At 42.3% G+C, this 19279-nt stretch overlaps 1 protein-coding gene across 1 annotated transcript in view; it reads left to right on the forward strand.

Annotated features, from left to right (window-relative positions):
* Positions 1–18968, forward strand: part of TMEM67 (transmembrane protein 67) — a 624701-nt gene extending 605733 nt beyond the window's left edge. The window contains 1 exon segment of the mRNA XM_029591688.1: positions 17673–18968. Coding sequence (XP_029447548.1) covers positions 17673–17753 — 81 coding nt within the window. The 3' untranslated portion in view covers positions 17754–18968.
* The last annotated feature ends 311 nt before the right edge of the window (positions 18969–19279 follow it).

Genomic DNA, 19279 nt, shown 5'->3' on the forward strand with positions numbered 1-19279 from the left:
ATTGGGCTGCATTCCACATTTCTGGGCCGGGAGTATGCCTTCAAACATCTGGTGTACTGAACTGAATCATAGTAACAAAGTATATGACAGTAGATAAAAACCAAATTGGACCATCCAGTCTGCCCAATTGAGGTTCTTCCACTTTGGATGGATGAGCATAAATTTCCATATGCAACCCAAGACCAGATCCCCATCCTCTGTCTTTTACCTCTCATCCCAAGGGAAGAATACCTGGTGCAACTGAGGTTGAAAATGAAAGAGAGATCAGGAAAGTGAAAGGTCAAGTGGAAGAAAGGATTCCCACAGAGGTGAAGCGAGGTGACAAAACATTTTTCAGATATATCAGAGAAAGAAGGAAGGCCCGAAGTAGTATAGTAAAATTGAAAGGTGACAAAGAGCAATGTGTAGAGAGAAAGAGATGAAGAAATGGTAGAAATATTATACAAATACTTCTCTTCAGTGTTTACTAAAGAAGACCCTGGAGAAGAACCATTGCTGGTTGACAAGACCATGGATAGGAGTGGGGTAGATGCAACTCTGTTTCCAGAAGACAATGTATGAGAAGAGCCACGAAAACTGGAAGTGGGCAAGGCTGTGGGATTGGATGAAGTACATCCCAGGATACTAAGAGAGCTCACAGATGTGCTGGTGGGTCCACTGAAAGACCTGTTCAACAGATCCCTGGAAAAGCAAGATTGGAGAAGAGCATTTGTGGTCTTGCTTCACAAGAATGGTAGCAGAGAGGAGAGTGGAAACTACCTTACCTCAGTGGTGGGAAAATTAATGGTGATTCTGCTGAAGGAAAGGATAGTGAACTATTTACAATCAGGTGAGTTGCTGAAAGGCAGCATAGATTCACTGCTGCTGAATATCCCGGTTAAGTTAGTCTGATATGGCTAACTTAACTAGCTGCTTAATGGCTGAATATTTACCCCATACTTTTTTTGCTTTTTATTTGTTTAATTTTTACTGTTGTAATCCACTTTGGACTCTGCTTTAAAAGTAAGATGGAAATTTAAATAAACTGATGATAATGTCCCTTGTTTTAAAATTATATATATATATATATATATTATATTTTGGTAGGCAGTCAGAAACAATACATCAAATGTTCAAAAAGTGTGCAAACTGAAATTAGAACAAAGAACACTGATACATATATATTAAAAATTATCAAAAGCAATAAAAATATTTATTTAAATCCCCCAAATACAAAATATTAAATAACTAATTGCAACCTAATATAAACATATAGAAAACATTGAGCAAATGATTACATACAAAAATATAGATCCTAATGTTTTTTGATACAATGTAAAATCATCTAGTATACAATCTATCTTACCAACTAGTGTCTGCTTAATTGTCTAGATAGATTGTAAGCCACAAAACAAATGCAGAGTGCTGAAGCAATATGTTCCAAAATAGTTGTACAAAAGTCCCAGTATGTCAGCGTTCTGACAAAGATGTTAATGGGCAGATGCTTCATCTGAGAAAAGCCCAAATGACGTAAGATGCAAACTGAGCACCTTGTTCCCCCAAAAAAGGCCCTTTGTTTTGCCAGTAATGGTTTCCTCAGAGGGAGATCAGACATAAATCAAGAACTCAAAAAGAGAGCATTACCAGATATTTTTTGTCAGACACATACATGAACTGATATATTTCCTTTGAATCTTAAACTCAATTTTCTTGATAAATGCATAGAATTTCAGCTTTCCTTCTCATATCAATTAGGGCAAACTATCAAAAGCTCCGACGGAACTTTTTAGAAAAAGAGAGACTTCTCCAAGTTTTTCTGTGGTCAAGATGAATCCATTGTCATTAATTCTTTTGATTATCAGTTGTTACCCTAAATTCTTCCTCACAACAGTTGTTACTCAAATTTCTTCCTCGATAAAGGCCCTTTGTTTCGACATTCTGTCGGAACTTTTGACAGTTTGCCCTATCAGGGATAGGGCACATGAAATTGCTCAACAGAGACATTCATAGTTAGGAACCATATAACACTTTTATTTAAAATGTTTAATGTGTGATGTTATAAGTTTTGTATAAAGTGTAATATTTGTTCATATCTTGTTACGCATAGGGATAGCAATAAAAAAAACAAAAAAGTGAAAAAGAAAACAAGTACAAAGATAAACAGTAAAAATGTAATAAATATTGTTTTCTAAAAAATACACGTTTTATTGTTTTGATACAGCATATATAGAGAGAGAGTCAATGAATATTAATCAATATTAGGCCTGGCGTCGCGCACCTAAGGAGCGCGACAAAGGGGCCTGCCCCTTTGTGCACCCCTTCGTGCGCACCGGAACAACACCTAGCACCTCTTCATCAAACACTCTGCCTTCATTCATCCATGCTCCTCACTCAGCAGATCAACGCTCTACAAACTCACTCCACAGACGGACACTCTACGGACGGACACCCAACGGACCCACTCTACAGACGGACACCCAACGGACCCACTCTACAGACGGACACCCAACGGACCCACACTGCAGACGGACACCCAACGGACTCACACTGCAGACGGACACTCAACGGACTCACATAACAGACCGATAACTTCTACAGACTGTCACCCTCCCATCACTCACCTCCCTCACTCAGCAGACGGGCGCTCTCTCATAATTCCATTCACCCTCCCCTCCCAGCAGAAGGACGCCTCTCACTCATCCAACCACTCACAGAATAAGGACGCTTAATCCTCTCGCATCCTCTCCCAGACCACCAGGACACACTGCTCTTCACACTGCCAACATCAGCTCTCCAGAATTCCCATCCCAGGATTCCCACTGCTCCAATAAACAGACAACCAAAAACCAGTCCAGCCTGAACACAAGGGGAACATGACGCAAGGCTACCCGATTCCCATCCTCCACCACAGCGCCCTTACCAGGGAAATATCTCTCACATTACCCCGAACATGCACTACTAGATCCCTTATCCCCATCATGATCTCACCTCTCACCCAACTACTGGGTCTTGCACTACTCTCAGTATCGCTATTTAACGCTCAATCGATCACAAAAAAATTACACATCCTAAATGATTATCTCCTCGACGCAAACCCAGACATCTGTGCCATAACAGAAACCTGGCTTAAACCAACAGATACAGCCCTGATAAACCAACTACCTATACATCACTACGACGTCTTTTCTCTTCCCAGACAGAAAAAAAGAGGCGGCGGCCTGCTCCTAATGGCCAAAAAGGAACTTAGGCTAACCCTTCAACCAATTAAGTCAGCCTCTAAATTAGAACTAGGCGTGTTTAAATCCGACCATCTACAAATCCTCCTTATCTACACTCCACCTGGTCTCCTGGACACAGATGCCTCCCCCATAATTGAAATCATAGCCAAACATATCAACCTAGATGCCTCCGCCTTGATTTTAGGGGACTTCAACCTCCATGTCGATTCAATCCCGCTCTCTATTAACTGCGAAACATTCCTCACCTCTCTCAAGGCCATGGGCTTCACACAAATCATCAACAAGCCCACCCATAAAGCAGGGCATATTCTCGACCTCGTCTTCATCAACTCCAGTTTTTCACCCTCTATCCTTCCGGAATGCACACCAGTCCCATGGTCTGACCACTCGCTGATCACCACCACCCTCTCAAGCAAGGAAAACCCCAAAGCGCAACCCACTCAGTCTACAATACACTACTGGAGATCCTGCTCCCCAGAGGTCCTCAGCGAGCATCTAACAAAGGAACTCCACAAACTAGAAGTCTCTGACCCCAACTCGGCACTCCACTCATGGCTTAGCATCACAGAATCAATAGCGAACAAAGTATGCCCCCGGGCAGTCAGAAAAATCAAGCAGACGCCTATTAGGAAACACCCTGGTTCTCCGATGAACTCAGAGAACTTAAACGAAACCTCAGACAAAAAGAAAACAAATGGCGGAAGACACCATGCCCGAGCACATTAAACGCGTACAAATCAACCTTACACTTATACAGAAACGCCACCTTCCGAGCGAAAAAAGATTTCTACGGTCACAGAATACATGACCTTGTCTTTGACCCTAAGACTCTATTCTCCTACGTATCAGAGCTCACAAAAACCTCTACCCCATGCATCCCAGACGAACAGGCACAAGCAAAGGCAAATGAACTGGCAACATTTTTCCACAACAAAATTTCTAAACTACTAACACTCCTGCCTTCCAATTCTGCCTCCGCTCGCATCTCCAGCTCCCCCCCGCCTCAAATTTCGGACCCTCACTGGAATTTTTTGAACTCACCTCTACCCTGGAAATTGAATCTCTAATAAAGAAAATGAAACCCTCTTACCACCCACTCGACCAAATCCCAACCAAGCTTCTTCTATCGGTGCCAGACTCCATCTCCAAGAACTTAGCGGACATCGTAAATTGATTACTATCTCAAGGAATCTTCCCTGACGTCTTAAAAATTGCCACCCTCAAACCCCTTCTCAAGAAAGCAAACCTAGACCCCAGAGAACCCAACAACTTCCGCCCCATCTCCAACCTTTCTTTTCTGGCAAAGATCACAAAAAAAATAGTCATCACCCAACTATCAGAATACCTGGAAGATAACAATATTCTCCACTCATCGCAATACGGATTTCGCAAAGCACTAAGCACTGAATCCCTCCTCATCTCCCTCACAGATCATCTCATCATGGGTATGGACTCTGGTCACTCCTTCCTTCTAATACTCCTCGACATCTCGGCAGCATTCGACATGGTGAATCACTCCACTCTCCTTAAACGACTTTCAGACATCGGGATAAAAGGTACGGCCTTCAAATGGTTCGACTCCTTTCTCACAAACAGAGGCTACAAAGTAAAGATCAACAGTAAGGAATCTCCGTTCATCAACACCACAAGAGGTGTTCCACAGGGCTCCTCTCTGTCTCCTACACTATTCAACCTATACCTTCTTCCCCTTTGCCAGCTGTTTACGAATCTTAAACTCAAACACTATCTCTACGCTGACGATGTCCAAATCCTGATCCCAATAACCGAATCCCTCACAAAAACACTGAAGTTCTGGGACAAATGTCTCCAAGATATCAACGACCTCACTACCTTAAACCTTGTTCTTAACAAGTCTAAGACAGAAATGCTCTTTATATCTCTCAACCACAACGATAACCCACATTCAATCCACACCAACATCTTGGCCAGCCAAGCAAGAGACCTCGGAGTTATAATTGATAACCAGTTAAATTTAAAAAAGTTCATCACCAACACAACCAAAGACTGCTTCTTCAAACTTCAGGTACTAAAAAGACTCAAACCGCTCCTGTACTTTCAAGACTTCAGATCGATACTCCAGGCCATTATATTCTCCAAATTAGATTACTGTAATTCGATTCTGCTAGGCCTTCCCACCTCTACCACCAAACCGCTTCAGATGCTACAAAATTCGGCCGCCAGAATTTTAACAAACTCCAACAGAAGAGACCATATCACACCCATCCTGAAAAACCTGCACTGGCTTCCTGTAAACTTTAGAACTCTACACAAGTGTCTCACCATCATCCATAAAGCTATATACAACAGAACACCCATCGATTTACACTACCCACTCACGCTGCACTCCTCTTCTTAGACCCATTAGAGAAGCCTACAAGGGCTCGCTACACCCCCCCCCCCCCCCAGCCAAATCCACTCACCTCTCATCCACCAAAGATCGAGCCTTCTCGACAGCGGCACCAACCATCTGGAACGCCATGCCCCCTGACCTTAGACAAGAACCTTGCATTCTGTCATTCAAAAAGAAACTCAAAACGTGGCTATTTCTACAAGCCTTCCCTGAGCTATGACCTCCCCAACCACAATAACTTCATGGTCCTCCAGTCAATGTACCCCTGCACTGACATGGCCTCTGTCTCCATATTAGTTAGTTCCGAGTTCTAAGACCTAACACTATTTAGTCATGAATATACGATATTAATACAGTCCTGAGCATATGATCTTATTTAGATATTTGATAGTATTCAGCCATGAGTTCAGATTATTGTTAATCCTGAGTGTATAACCAGATATTATTTATCTCTGAGTTACACATATCTTTGGCTCTTCCTCCTCCCAGTTCGAGTGCCCCTGTTTTATTGTAACTTTTATCACTTCTCGCCTATTGTTCAGGTTGATGTTAATGTTATTGCACCATTGTTTATTGTAAACTGATATGATATGATTGGGATCATGAATGTCGGTATAAAAAAGCTCTAAATAAATAAATAAATTGTCCAAAGCCTGAGGGTACAACATTCGGAGCTAAGGGTGCTGGGTGTTGGATTTTAATAGTTATCTATTTAGCTCTTTATGTCAAAAACAATATCCAAGCAAATGAAATGCAAGAGACATGAAATAAGGAAGAAGCAATAAGGGCTGTCCTAAAAATAGAAGATGGTGCTTCCATTTACATTGGTGTGGTCTACAGGTCTCTGACACAAACAGAAGAACTGGACAGAAATCTGTTTGAAGACATACAAAAGATGGGAAATAAGGGAGAAGTGTTGCTAGTTGGAAATTTTAATCTTCTGGATATGGATTGGAGTATCCCTTCTGTGGAATCTACAAGAAGTAGAGAGAATAGTGGATGCTTTTCAAGGGTCTCTGTTAAAACAAACAGATGCTAAGCCCCGCGTGACTGATGCCGACCTGCCGGGGTCATGGGCTACCCGTTCCTCCCTCACTGCCGCCTCCGAACCAAGCCGCAGCGCCCCCACTGACGCCAGAAGTGATGCTGCACCCAGCCAGGACCACCTCCTGAGATGACCGGACCCTTTAAAAAGGTCGGTCACAGGCTCCGACCGCTTCTCTTTTCGCTGACAGACACTAAGCCCCGCGTGGCCGATGCCGACCCGCCAGGGTCGTGGGCCACCTGTTCCTCCCACACTGTCGCCTCCGAGCCAGGCCGCAGCGCTCCCATCGACACCGGAAGTGACCCTGCACCCAGCCAGGACCGCCTCCTCAGACGACCGGACCCTTTAAAAAGATCGGTCGCAGGGGCCTGCCCCTTTGTGCACCCCTTCGTGCCGACCCCTTTGCCTCTCCACCTCTCCTCCACCCCCAATTATAACTTCTCGCAACCCCCAATCTTCTGACTACGCCCCCCCTTGCATAATACCAGACAGCCTTTCATACCAAGACGTCTACCCCTCCCTATCTCGGCACAAAGCCCTTCCAATCCTGTCCTTCTGTCCACCCACAGATGACCAACAACCCCCCCTCCCCAACCCACTCACAACAACCCCCCCTCCCCAACCCACCCCTCAACAACCGGCACCTCAACCCACGCACACACTCCACCCACACAACCCCCCTACCCGACACATCACCCCACACCACACATACTACCCACACAGCATTCCTACCCCATCCTATAACTATACCTCTCTCCCCACACCAACATGAACCCAAAACACACATCCCTAACTCTAAAGCAACATGATGCCTCCAGTAACACAATAGCAACACGCATCTCCAAAACACGTAAACTCATCACTACCACCACACACCCAAACAAGCAAATCACCACCTTCACTCTTATATTTCTACTCTTACTCAATGCACAATCCATCACCAAAAAAATACCAATTATACATGACTTCCTTATTGATGCGCACCCCGACATACTCTGCATAACAGAGTCATGGCTCAAAAACAAGACCAAAAATGAAAGGTGGAGGTTTACTCCTCATGGCCCTAAAAAAACTCAACATTATAGCCCACCCCATTAACCCCCCACCTCCAACCCCTATAGAAATCAGCCTGTTCAAATCAAAATCTCTATAAATCATCCTACTATATGCCCCACCGGGAACACTATAACGCAATATATCCGCCCTGATTGAAACCATCGCCACAAACATTGACATGGCCATACCGGCGATCGTGTTAGGGGACTTCAATCTACACATGGACAAAACCCCACTACCACCAACTGGTGAACTCCTCCTAGAAACCATGACAGTCATTGGTTTCAAACAAATAATCAACACCCCCACCCATAACTCCGGACACACCCATGACCTAATACTCATTAACAATCACATTGACCGCCCCCACCCGCCCAACAGCCTCCACCATCCCCTGGTCAGACCATAAACTCATCCACACCAACCTCTACAACTACATCACACACCCTCGGAAGCAAACTGAACCAACAAAACAATTGAATTCACCAAACTATGCCCAGTCAACGAACTCACCGATATTCTACCATCTAAACTGATAAACCTCGACAAGAATGACGCAAACACCGCCACGAACTCCTGGACAGCCATCAATGCTGAAGTAGCAAAGATCAAATGCCCAACTATCAAAAAAGTAATCAAGACAGCAAATAAACACAAAACACCCTGGTACGCACCTGAACTAAAAAGATCAAGTACCTCCTAAGACAAGCAGAAAGAAAATGGAGAAAAGATCCATCCCCTCCACTAAAAGACAGATATAGAACCATACTGTATATCTACAGAACAGACATTCAAAAGGCCAAAAGAGACTACTACGCTAAAAAGATCCATGACCACCAATTCAACCCCAAAACCTTATTTGCATACATCCCAGACCTGATACAACCTAACTCCAACACACCTCAACAAGAATCCTCCTCCAGAAATTGCGAAGAACTCGCCAACCACTTCAACGACAAAATTACTAAACTAATCACCACCAACCTGCACACCAACCAGCCTCCACCCAATTCAGTACATCCCACCACACCACCCTGGACCCAATTCGACACAGTGGCTTCAACCGAAATAGGATCGATAATCAAAAACTTAACCCAGCTGCATCACAGCCAGACCCATAGCAGACATAGTTAATCTGTCACTTGAACAAGGCACTTTCCCCAATGCCCTTAAATGTGCCAGCATCAAACCAATCCTCAAAAAACCACAACTCGACAAAGCCAACCCTTCAAACTACTGACCCATCTCCAACCTCCCCTTCATCGCCAAAATACTTGAAAAAGTCGTCAACTGTCAACTCTCAGCACACCTGGAAAATCACAACATTTTATCCCCCTCACAACATGGTTTCAGAAAACACTTCAGCACCGAAACTCTCCTCCTGTTCCTCACAGACCACATCCTCAGAGACCTGGACCATGGCCAATCCTACCTACTCAACATCTCTGCTGCCTTTGACACCGTCAACATGAAACCTTACTTAACAGACTAAGTGACATCGGCCTAGGCAACACCATACTCAACTAGTTTAAATCATACCTAACAAACTGCTCATACAAAGTCCGACTCAGTTCCGTTGAATCCAAACAAATCCCCCTGACACATGTTGTACCTCAAGGATCATCCCTCTCCTCCACCCTCTTCAACATCTACATCCTCCCCCTATGCACACTGCTAATTGGACTAACAGACGACATTCAGATTCTGCTACCCATAAAAGAAACCATCATAAGCACACTAAAAACCTGGGACAATCACTTTCCAAAGATAACACATCTGCTAGCTCAAATGTCCCTCAACCTCAACCACAACAAAACTGAAATACTTCACATTAACAACAAGACAATGTCATCACTTAAAAACAACAACTCAGCATCCACAATAGACGATAGAATATCCACCTCAGCAAGAGATCTCGGTGTACTCATCGACAATGAACTCAATATGAAGAAACACATCAACTCAATAATAAAGGATGGTTTCTTCAAACTGCAAATCCTCAAAAAAAATCAAACCATTTCTCTACACCCAAGATTACAGAACAGTACTCCAAGCCCTACTATTCTCTAAACTCTACTATTGTAATGCTCTTCTCCTGGGCCTACCATCCAATTCTCTCAGGCCACTACAACTGCTCCAAAATGCAGTGGCAAGAACACTCTCAAACACCAAAAGGTCTGAACACATCTCACCAATCCTCAAAAACCCTGCACTGGCTATCCATAACACAAAGAATTCAATATAAAGTTCTAACACTCATACACAAAGCACTATACACAGAAAAATTCAACTGGTTAAGCCCAGCCCTTCACTTTCAATCCACCCAGAGAGCACTCCGATCCACTAACACCAGACTCGTCCCTACACCATCACCAAAAATGGCCCTCTTAACATCAACAAGGGAACGATCCATAACTGTGGCAGGCCCAACACTCTGGAACAGCCTCCCTCCCCAACTCAGGCTTAATCGCACAACCCAATCATTAAAAAAAACCCCTCAAAACATGGCTCTTCAAAAAAAGCATACCCCACTACCACCCAGCATCCAACGCATGAACACTGACTCCCCCCCCATTCACCTTCCACTCCCCCCCATCACCCACATCAGATCTGCATGACCACACATTAGGATCAACCCCCAAAAAACCAAACCCTCTGACCACTCCCGATGCAAAATCGTAAACGATCTTCCATACCTCTAGAATAACTCCCCACTGACCAATTGTTACTAGAGATGTGAATCAGAACCAGAATCTGTTCGGATTTCAGTTCCGATTCACATCTCTATAGATGTGAATCGGAACCAGAATCTGTTCGGATTTCAGTTCCGATTCACATCTCTAATTGTTACACACACCATAAAGTCATAATGCGCAACGTCATAAAGTCTCACTATATAAGGCTACAAAGTTCAATGTAATATGCTTTCACGCTCAATGCAATATGTTATGTTCAATGCAAAATGTAATATGATATGTATATAATATGTAATATCCTTTCACGTTCAATGCAAAATATTACATGAACATGGTCAATGCAATATGTTACAATATTCAATGCAAAATGTTACAAAGTTCAATGTAAAATATGTTGAAGTCCAATCCTAAATGTCAAAATGTACTTATGTAAAACAAGAAGTCTATGCCAACAGATTCCTTGGGCGCTCTGTAAACCGGTGTGATATGTCCGATGAACATCGGTATAGGAAGACAAATAAATAAATGAGGGAGGGTGTGATACTTGACCTAATGCTCACAAATGGGGATAATGTCTCTAATGTCCAAGTAGGTGCCCACCTGAGCACCAGTGATCATCAGATGGTATGGTTTGATATCACAAGCAAAATACAGAGAAGACACACAAAGACACGATTTTTGAATTTCACAAATACAGACTTTGTCAAAATGGGAATGTTCCTAGAGGAAGAACTGGAAGACTTGGAGAAAAAGAGTGAGGTGGAACAACAGTGGGCCAAATTGAAAGGAGCTATTACAAAGGCAACAAATCTATATGTTAGGAAAGTAAACAAAAGTAAGGTAAAATAAACCGATCTGGTTCTCTAAGGAACTGGCTGAAAAAATAAAGGCAAAAAGAACAGCATTCAAGAAGTGTTAAAGATCTCAAAAAGAGGCACACATGGAAGAATACCTGGTGAAACTGAGGGAAACGAAATCAGGAAAGGAAAAGGTCAAGCGAAAGAAAGGATTGCCAAAGAGGTAAAGTGAGGAGATAAAACATTTTTCAGATTTATCAGAAAAAGAAGGAAGGTCCAAAGTGCTATAGTGAAATTGAAAAATGACACGGAACAATGTGTAGAGAGAGACAAAGAAATGGTAGAAATATTAAACAAATACTTTATTTATTTGCTTTTGTATACCGAAATTCGTAGGGGTACATTGTAACAGAGGAAATAGTATGACGGGGTCGTACTATTTTTACATTGTAACATTAGGTTACATTGTAACATTAGGTTATAATGTTACAATGTAAAAATAGTACGACCCCGTCATACTATTTCCTCTGTTACAATGTGAACCGATGTGATGTACCCCTACGAATGTCGGTATACAAAAGCAAATAAATAAATAATTTGTTTAATATTTCTGCCATTTCTTTGTCTCTCTCTACACATTGTTCTGTGTCATTTTTCAATTTCACTATAGCACTTTGGACCTTCCTTCTTTTTCTGATATATCTGAAAAATGTTTTATCTCCTCACTTTACCTCTTTGGCAATCCTTTCTTTCGCTTGACCTTTTGCTTTCCTGATTTCGTTTCCCTCAGTTTCACCAGGTATTCTTCCATGTGTGCCTCTTTTTGAGATCTTTTACACTTCTTGAATGCTGTTCTTTTTGCCTTTATTTTTTCAGCCAGTTCCTTAGAGAACCAGATCGGTTTATTTTACCTTACTTTTGTTTACTTTTCTAACATATAGATTTGTTGCCTTTGTAATAGCTCCTTTCAATTTGGCCCACTGTTGTTCCACCTCACCCTTTTCCTCCAAGTTTTCCAGTTCTTCCTCTAGGAACATTCCCATTTTGACAAAGTCTGTATTCACAGACTTTAGCTTGGTATTCACTAAGAAGACCCTGAAGAAGTACCGGTCCTGCTAGAGAAGATCATAGATGTGGATGGGGTAAACAAACCTTCATTTACGCTACAGCATGAATGGGAAAAGCTAGGCAAACTGAAAGTGGACAAGGCCATAGGGCCATATGAGGTACATCCCAGGATATCGAGGGAGCTCAAAGATGTGCTAGTGGGTCCATCTTTTCAATTGATCCCTGGAAATGGGAGTGGTGCCGTGGGATTGGAGAAGAACGGTGGTGGTTCCAGCTTCACAAGAGTGGTAGTAGAGAGGAGGCTAGAAATTACAGGCCAGTTAGCCTCACATTGGTAGTCGGAAAATGGAGACGCTGCTGAAGGAAAGGATAATGAACTATCTCAATCTAGTAGGTTGCTGGACCCAAGGTGGCATGGATTCACCGGGGGAAGGTCCTGTAAGACAAATCTGATTTATATTTTTGATAGGGTGACTAGAGAATTGGATCGAGGAAGAGCACTCTATGTGATCTACTTGAATTTCCACAAAGCTTCTGATATAGTCCCGCATAGGAGGCTTATAAATAAAATGAGAAGTTTGGCCATGAGCGCCAAGGTGGTGGCATGGATTACAAACTGGTTGACTGTTAGGAGATAGCGAGTAATAGTAAAAAGAACCTACTCTGAAGGGAGAGCCATGTTAAGCAGAGTGCCACAAGGACCGGTTCTGGAACCAGTTCTGTTCAATATTTTTGTGAGCGACATTGCAGAAGGGATAGAAAGGTAAAGTATGTCTATTTTCAGATGATACTAAGATCTGCCACAGAGTGGATACACCTGATGGAGTAAAGAGAATGAAAGTGATTTAAGAAGGCTTGAAGAGTGGTCAAAGATTTGGCAACTGGGATTAATGCCAAGTAGTGGAAAGTCATGCATCTGGGATGCGGTAATCCAAAAGAGCTGTATGTGATGAAGGATGAAAGACTGATATGTGTTGGGTTTGTGGCATATTGTGGACTCTTGGTCGAAGTGGCGATGACTCCTCCCATGGGGAGGGGCCCTGTGGGGAACCACAACGATTGGCTAGACTCTAGTAAGCAGACACTGAGGAGATAAAGCTTTATTATACTGCAGTTGATGAATAGAATCTTGCCCAAGGAATGGACAGTGCTGTAGTCTAGAGATATCACAGTACTCAGACAGTCTCTGTAGATGATGGTCTCACCCAGATGTAGCAAAGGTCCGGTAGTGTTCCGCAGCTTGGGATAGGCCGTGAACCTGAAGGGTGGAATGAGGAGAAGCTGGAGCGTAGCGATGCGATACAGAGTAGCAGTGCTGATAACTTCCTTCAGTAGTTTAGATGGAGAGAGGGACTTGAGGTCCAAGGTGCAGGATACCCTGAGCAGAATAGGCCCTCGAGAAGCGAGTACCTAGGAGCGCTGAAGGATTCCTGAAAGAAAGCAGACAGGACCCCCGAGGAGCGGGTGTCCTTTAGGTTAGGCAGTTTAACCCCGGAGGACGAGTAGAAGCGAGAGGCCCCTGAGGAGCGGGTACCCAGAGATTCCGCGGTAGCGAGATACCCCGGAGGGTAGTGAGGAATCCAAGCAAGCAGCTTAGAAGCGGTCAGAGTAGCAAAACCGTTGTCCTTGCTAACTCATTGAATTGGAGCGGAGGTTTAAATACCCGGAGGTACTGACGTCATGCAGTGGGGCTGCCCCCGAGGTTCCCGCAAGACGTATTCAAAAACGTAGGCACCGTGCGCGCCCTAGGAGGCCTCAGGAAGAAGCATGGTGGATGGGGACGCCCATGCTGGCTCGGAGACGCCGAGGGTTTCGGCAAACAGCAGTGGAGGCAGCCATCCTTCCAAGGGAGGAGGGAAAAGGTAGAAGAAAGGTGAGGCAGAGCAGTCGCAGCCATCTGCGACTGACGGACGAAACAATATTCACAGACCAAGGGAGGGATTTTGGGCTGATTGTGTCTGGGGATCTGAAGATGGTGAAGTAATGTGACAAGGCAATAGCTAAAGCCAGAAGAATGCTGGGCTGCATAGAGAAAGTATGTAAGAAAAATGAGATGATAATGCTCTTGTACAGGTCCATGGTGAGGCCTCACTTGGAGTATTGTGTTCACTTTTGGAGCCTGTATCTCAAAAAGGATAGAGACAGGATGGAGGCAGTCCAGAAAAGTGCAACAAAAATGGTCTGTATCAGATGATCTATGAGGAGAGGCTGAAAGATCTGAATATGTATATGCTGGAAGAGAGGAGGTGCAGGGGAGATATGATACAGACCTTCAGATATGTAAAAGGTTTCAATGATGTATGGACTTCGAACCTTTTACATTGGAAAGAAAACAATGGAACTAGGAGCCATGAAATGAAACTCCACAGGGTTCGAACTAGTATCAGGAAATATTTCTTCACAGAGAGGGTGATGGAAGCTTGGAATGCCCTTCTGGAGGAGGTGGTGAAGAAGAAAACAGTCAAAGAATTCAAAGTGGCATGGGATAAACACTGGATCTAGCTCCTGTAACTAGGACTAGAAGGAAAGAATTTCTAGCTACAAGCAAAAAGTTCAGTCTTTGGGTTATTCTTTTTTTTTTTTTTTTGCGTTATCCATATAAATGTGAGATAAAGAGAGGTGAACAAATGTTTGTTTTTCTTCAAATAGAACAACTTCAGCAATTTTTGGAGGCACAAGCCACGTCATCCCCAATGGTCTCAAATGTATAGGGCATGAAATGGGAATAACAGTTGTGAAGCTATGTAAATGTCTATCTAAGATTTTATTTCAATTATGATTTTTCCTCGGAAATTTCTGAGTCTCAGCAATGCTTGATATTTCCTAAAAGTGAAAGTTAATTACAAATATTTGATTTTACAAATATTATATTACATAAAGAGAAGGAAGATATAGTTGGGAAATGTTTTCTTTATTTAACTATGAAGGTAATATAATAGTTTTATGAGATGAGATTTATTTTTGATTCTTTGAATATACTTAATGAATGTTACTGTGGCATTTGTAATTTGAAAATATATAAATAAAGATAAAAAGTAATAATCATGGTTTATTTTAGTCTAATTTACTACAGAGTCTATACTGCCCCTGTAAGTGTATCCTTTCCCTCTAATAATTTTTATCTTTTTTTCCAATTTCATTCAAATGTCTGCCACCTCATGACCCTGGCTCACGTCTAATATGCCTTTAATGCCCATGACATTCAGAATCCTTGTTTCTTTGTCTTATAGGTTAGTGGTTCCCAAATCTGTCCTGGAGGACCCCCAGCCACTCAGGTTTCCAGGATATCCACAATGAATATACATGACATAAATTTGCATGCACTGCCTCTACAGCATGCAGATTTTATCTAATGCATATTCATTGTGGATATCCTGAAAACCCGACTGGCTGGGGGTCCTCCAGGACAGGTTTGAGAACCTCTTCTTACAGGACAGTGTTTCCCAGTCTTTTCATGTCCAAGGCATACAAACAATAACAAATGTGTGGTGAGGCACACCAGCGTCCACTGTGCAAGCAGTGCAAATACAAAGAGAACTAGGATACAAACAGGCCGATACAGTACAGTGCCCAAAGGTAGGCGTTAATTTCTGCCAGCACCGGGAAAGTGTTAAGAAAAAAAGTAAAAACTGCTTTGCTGTACACCTTCCGACTTAATATCATGGCGATATTAAGTCTGAGGTCCCAAAAGTAAAAAATAATTTAAAATTTAAAAAAAAATTTAAAAATCGGCTCGCGGGTTGAAAACCGGATGCTCAATTTTGCCAGTGTCTGGTTTCCGAACCTGTGACTGTCAGCGGGTTTGAGAACCGGCACCGGCAAAATTGAGCATCGGCTGTCAAACTCGCTGACAGTCACCGCTCCTGTCAAAAAAGAGGCACTAGGGACACGCTAGTGTCCCTAGCGCCTCTTTTTACCGCGGGCCCTCATTTGAATATTAACTCATGTGCATAGGAGAGTGGCCTGTGCACTCGCCGGGAGAGCAGGCGCTCTCCCGCGACCTTTACTGTATCGGCCTGAAAGGAAGAGCTAGGAAATCACTGAAGTCCCTACCTGTCTCTTCCAAATTTTATAACAAGGGAGAGAACTACAAAGACACTCATAAACCCACCACAGTGGGTCAGCTCCCTCTATATACAAGTGCAGGAGATTTGTGGTGTGGACAGCCAGTTAGTTAACTTGGCTGCTACATGCAGCTTCCAGAGCTCCTCCTTTGCTGCTTTTGCCAACTTTCAGCATGAATTGTATCCAGTGTTTAGTGCATGGTCTTCCTGCTCTCTCAGACTGGGGATAAGACAGAGGCTGGAAGAACAGGGAAAATGAGGTGGTGTGGTGTACAATTTGTGTGCCACAGAAAAAGGGTCCCAGCTATTCCTGCCTTGCATGCTGCCCATTAATGATCACACTCCAGGAAAAAGAGACATGTGATTACACAAGTTCTTAGAAAGGAGTTCCTACAAGTTTAAGAATCACCACTAGTGTCTTTTGTTGCAGCAAGGTTCTGAGAGCAAAATCCAAGTGCTGGCCTTAATCTGTACATCAGTCAGTGGGGACTTTTCTAAAGACACATCAGTGTGCCCTGTCACACTGCTTGGAAACACTGTTATAGGGAAACAGACCATTTCATTTGAAATCTCAGGGAAGTAAATTATGATGTCATTGAGCATTTCAAAAGCTAGCCTGCCATTGGTTGACACTAAACATTTTGAAAGTTGCTCTACCATTGGTTAGTGCCTGTGGTTAACAAAAGAAACAGAATCTTGTTCACATATATTCATGTAATGTGTTTGAGATGAGTTTTCATTGTTTGTGAATGTATACTGCCATAGTCCCTGAAGAAATATGCATAACTACATGAAACTTGACCAGGGAGCAGGTTGACTCGGGTCCATTCACAGAGATGTCAGGGGTTTGGGCTTTTGGTCCCTGTTTAGATTTACTGAATAAAGGAACTTTTTATAGCCTTACCTATTGGATTGAATGTCTCATTCCTTTGGCTTCTCTGTCCGATCCTGTGCTTACCTGTTACTCTGAAGAAAATGCTGTCTTGTTTATTTGCTTGACAAAATATTTACCAGCCTTGCATAACTCAGAAATAATAAACAGCCTCTTTCAATTTTGGTTTTGTTGATTTCTGGTATGTAAGGAGAGTTCTCTGACTTATGTTTATCAGCTAAATATGAAAGAAGTTTCAGAAGTCTAACTCTGTGCACAGTCAGCAGGTAAAATGTACCTGCCAACTTTGCCCCAAAGCAGATAGTCTAAAAATGATCCCTTATATGTAGAATTTTCACTGTTCACCTGTGAGGTGTGCTGTGTACGATAAACTTCTAATAGCCTAAATGAATAACATTTGTATTATTGTAGAAAATACTAGTTTTGTTATTATTTTCTCTGAAATTTGTTTTCTTCAATTTTTAGATTTTTAGGATTATTCGTAATGCTGTGGGACAGAAGAATCTAGCATCCAAAACTTTGATGGATGAAAGATTTCTCATTTAATACACTGGAAAAGTAATGACTATCCAGAAGCAATTTATGACATAATCTGGACATGCTGTTTTCTACATATTACTTTTGTAACGGTCTGTAAATGTTGATATGACTATGTACATTTATTTTGCATTGACTAGAGGAAAATTATTTTTATATATCTTGCTGTTTTTATGTATTGTAAATAATGACTTATGAAGACAACAGTTTTGGAAAGAACTTTGTCTCATAATTATGATGTTGTTAAAGGCAGCATTTAGAAACTCCAATGTTTATAAAAAGCAGTGATAGTATTGTTTTTTTTCTACTTGTAACAGAAGAGCTAGAAAGAAATATAAAAATAAATTCAATAATTGCAAAAAATAGAAGTCAGATTATAACACTATAAAACAAGTTCTTTACAAAAATGTGAAAGGTGTGCATATATTTATCTGATAAACATCACGCTTGGCATAGACAAACTGATATTTATTAGATATGTATGAACACATCTTTCATATTTTTAGAAAAGATTTGTTCTTTGATATATATACATTTTTTAGTGTTATAACATGATGTTCATTTTTTAGATTTTGCAATTATTTGATGAGTTCACATAGACAAAAGCTTGTGTACCACTTGAGTATTTTTCACTTTGTGAAATAAATCCAACTACATCCAAACCACAGTGTTTACAAGAAACTGTGATAAAAAGTCTTATGCACATAAGAAAAACAGTAATTGGACCCTATAATGCATTTGTTCAGTATTTCAGCATGGAAGATTAAAGTACAGCAGTGGTTTATGGCATTTTTTAAATGATGCATTTTTGTTCAATATAGCTGACTTAAAGATTTCAGTTTTGCAAGGTGACATTTATCATTGGAAGTATTCCTTAAGCTGCCTTGGTATTCAAAATGTTAAATTATCCATAATATTATTTTCATGTTCTCTGGTTTTAATGATAGTTGACAGAGCTACAGTTAAGGTTCTCTGCTGTTTGCACCTGTTTGAAGTATAGTGTAAATCTTATGCACGACACCTTTCAGGAAATTGAGTAATATGTATTAAGCTGCATTAAAATCATCTGTTAACACAAAGATTGTAACATGGGTGCTAGCAACAAATATAGTGCCTGGTAGTTAAAGGTGAGTTTCTAGTTTTGAGGGGTTTTTTTTCTTTTTTTTTTTATGTGAAATAATTTTTTTATATATTGGGGCGGATTTTAAAAGCCCTGTGCGCGCCGGTGCACCTATTTTGCATAGGCCGTGGGCGCGCGCAAGTCCCGGGGCTTTCTAAAAGGGGCGGGGAGGGGGCGTGTCAGGGGCATTGCGCCGGCCCGGGGGCATGGTCGAGGCCTCTGGACCAGCCCCCGGGTCGGGTGACGGTGCGCCAGCAGCCTGCTGGCGCGCGCAGATTTACGCCTGCTTTTAGCAGGCGTAAATCTGCCAACAAAGATAGGGGGGGGTTTAGATAGGGCCGGGGGGGGGGTTTAGGTAGGGGAAGGTGGGGGGAGGGCGAAGGAAAGTTCCCTCCGAGGCCGCTCCGAAATCGGA

This window comes from Rhinatrema bivittatum, chromosome 2, assembly GCF_901001135.1.
Source record: "Rhinatrema bivittatum chromosome 2, aRhiBiv1.1, whole genome shotgun sequence".
Taxonomy (NCBI): domain Eukaryota; kingdom Metazoa; phylum Chordata; class Amphibia; order Gymnophiona; family Rhinatrematidae; genus Rhinatrema; species Rhinatrema bivittatum.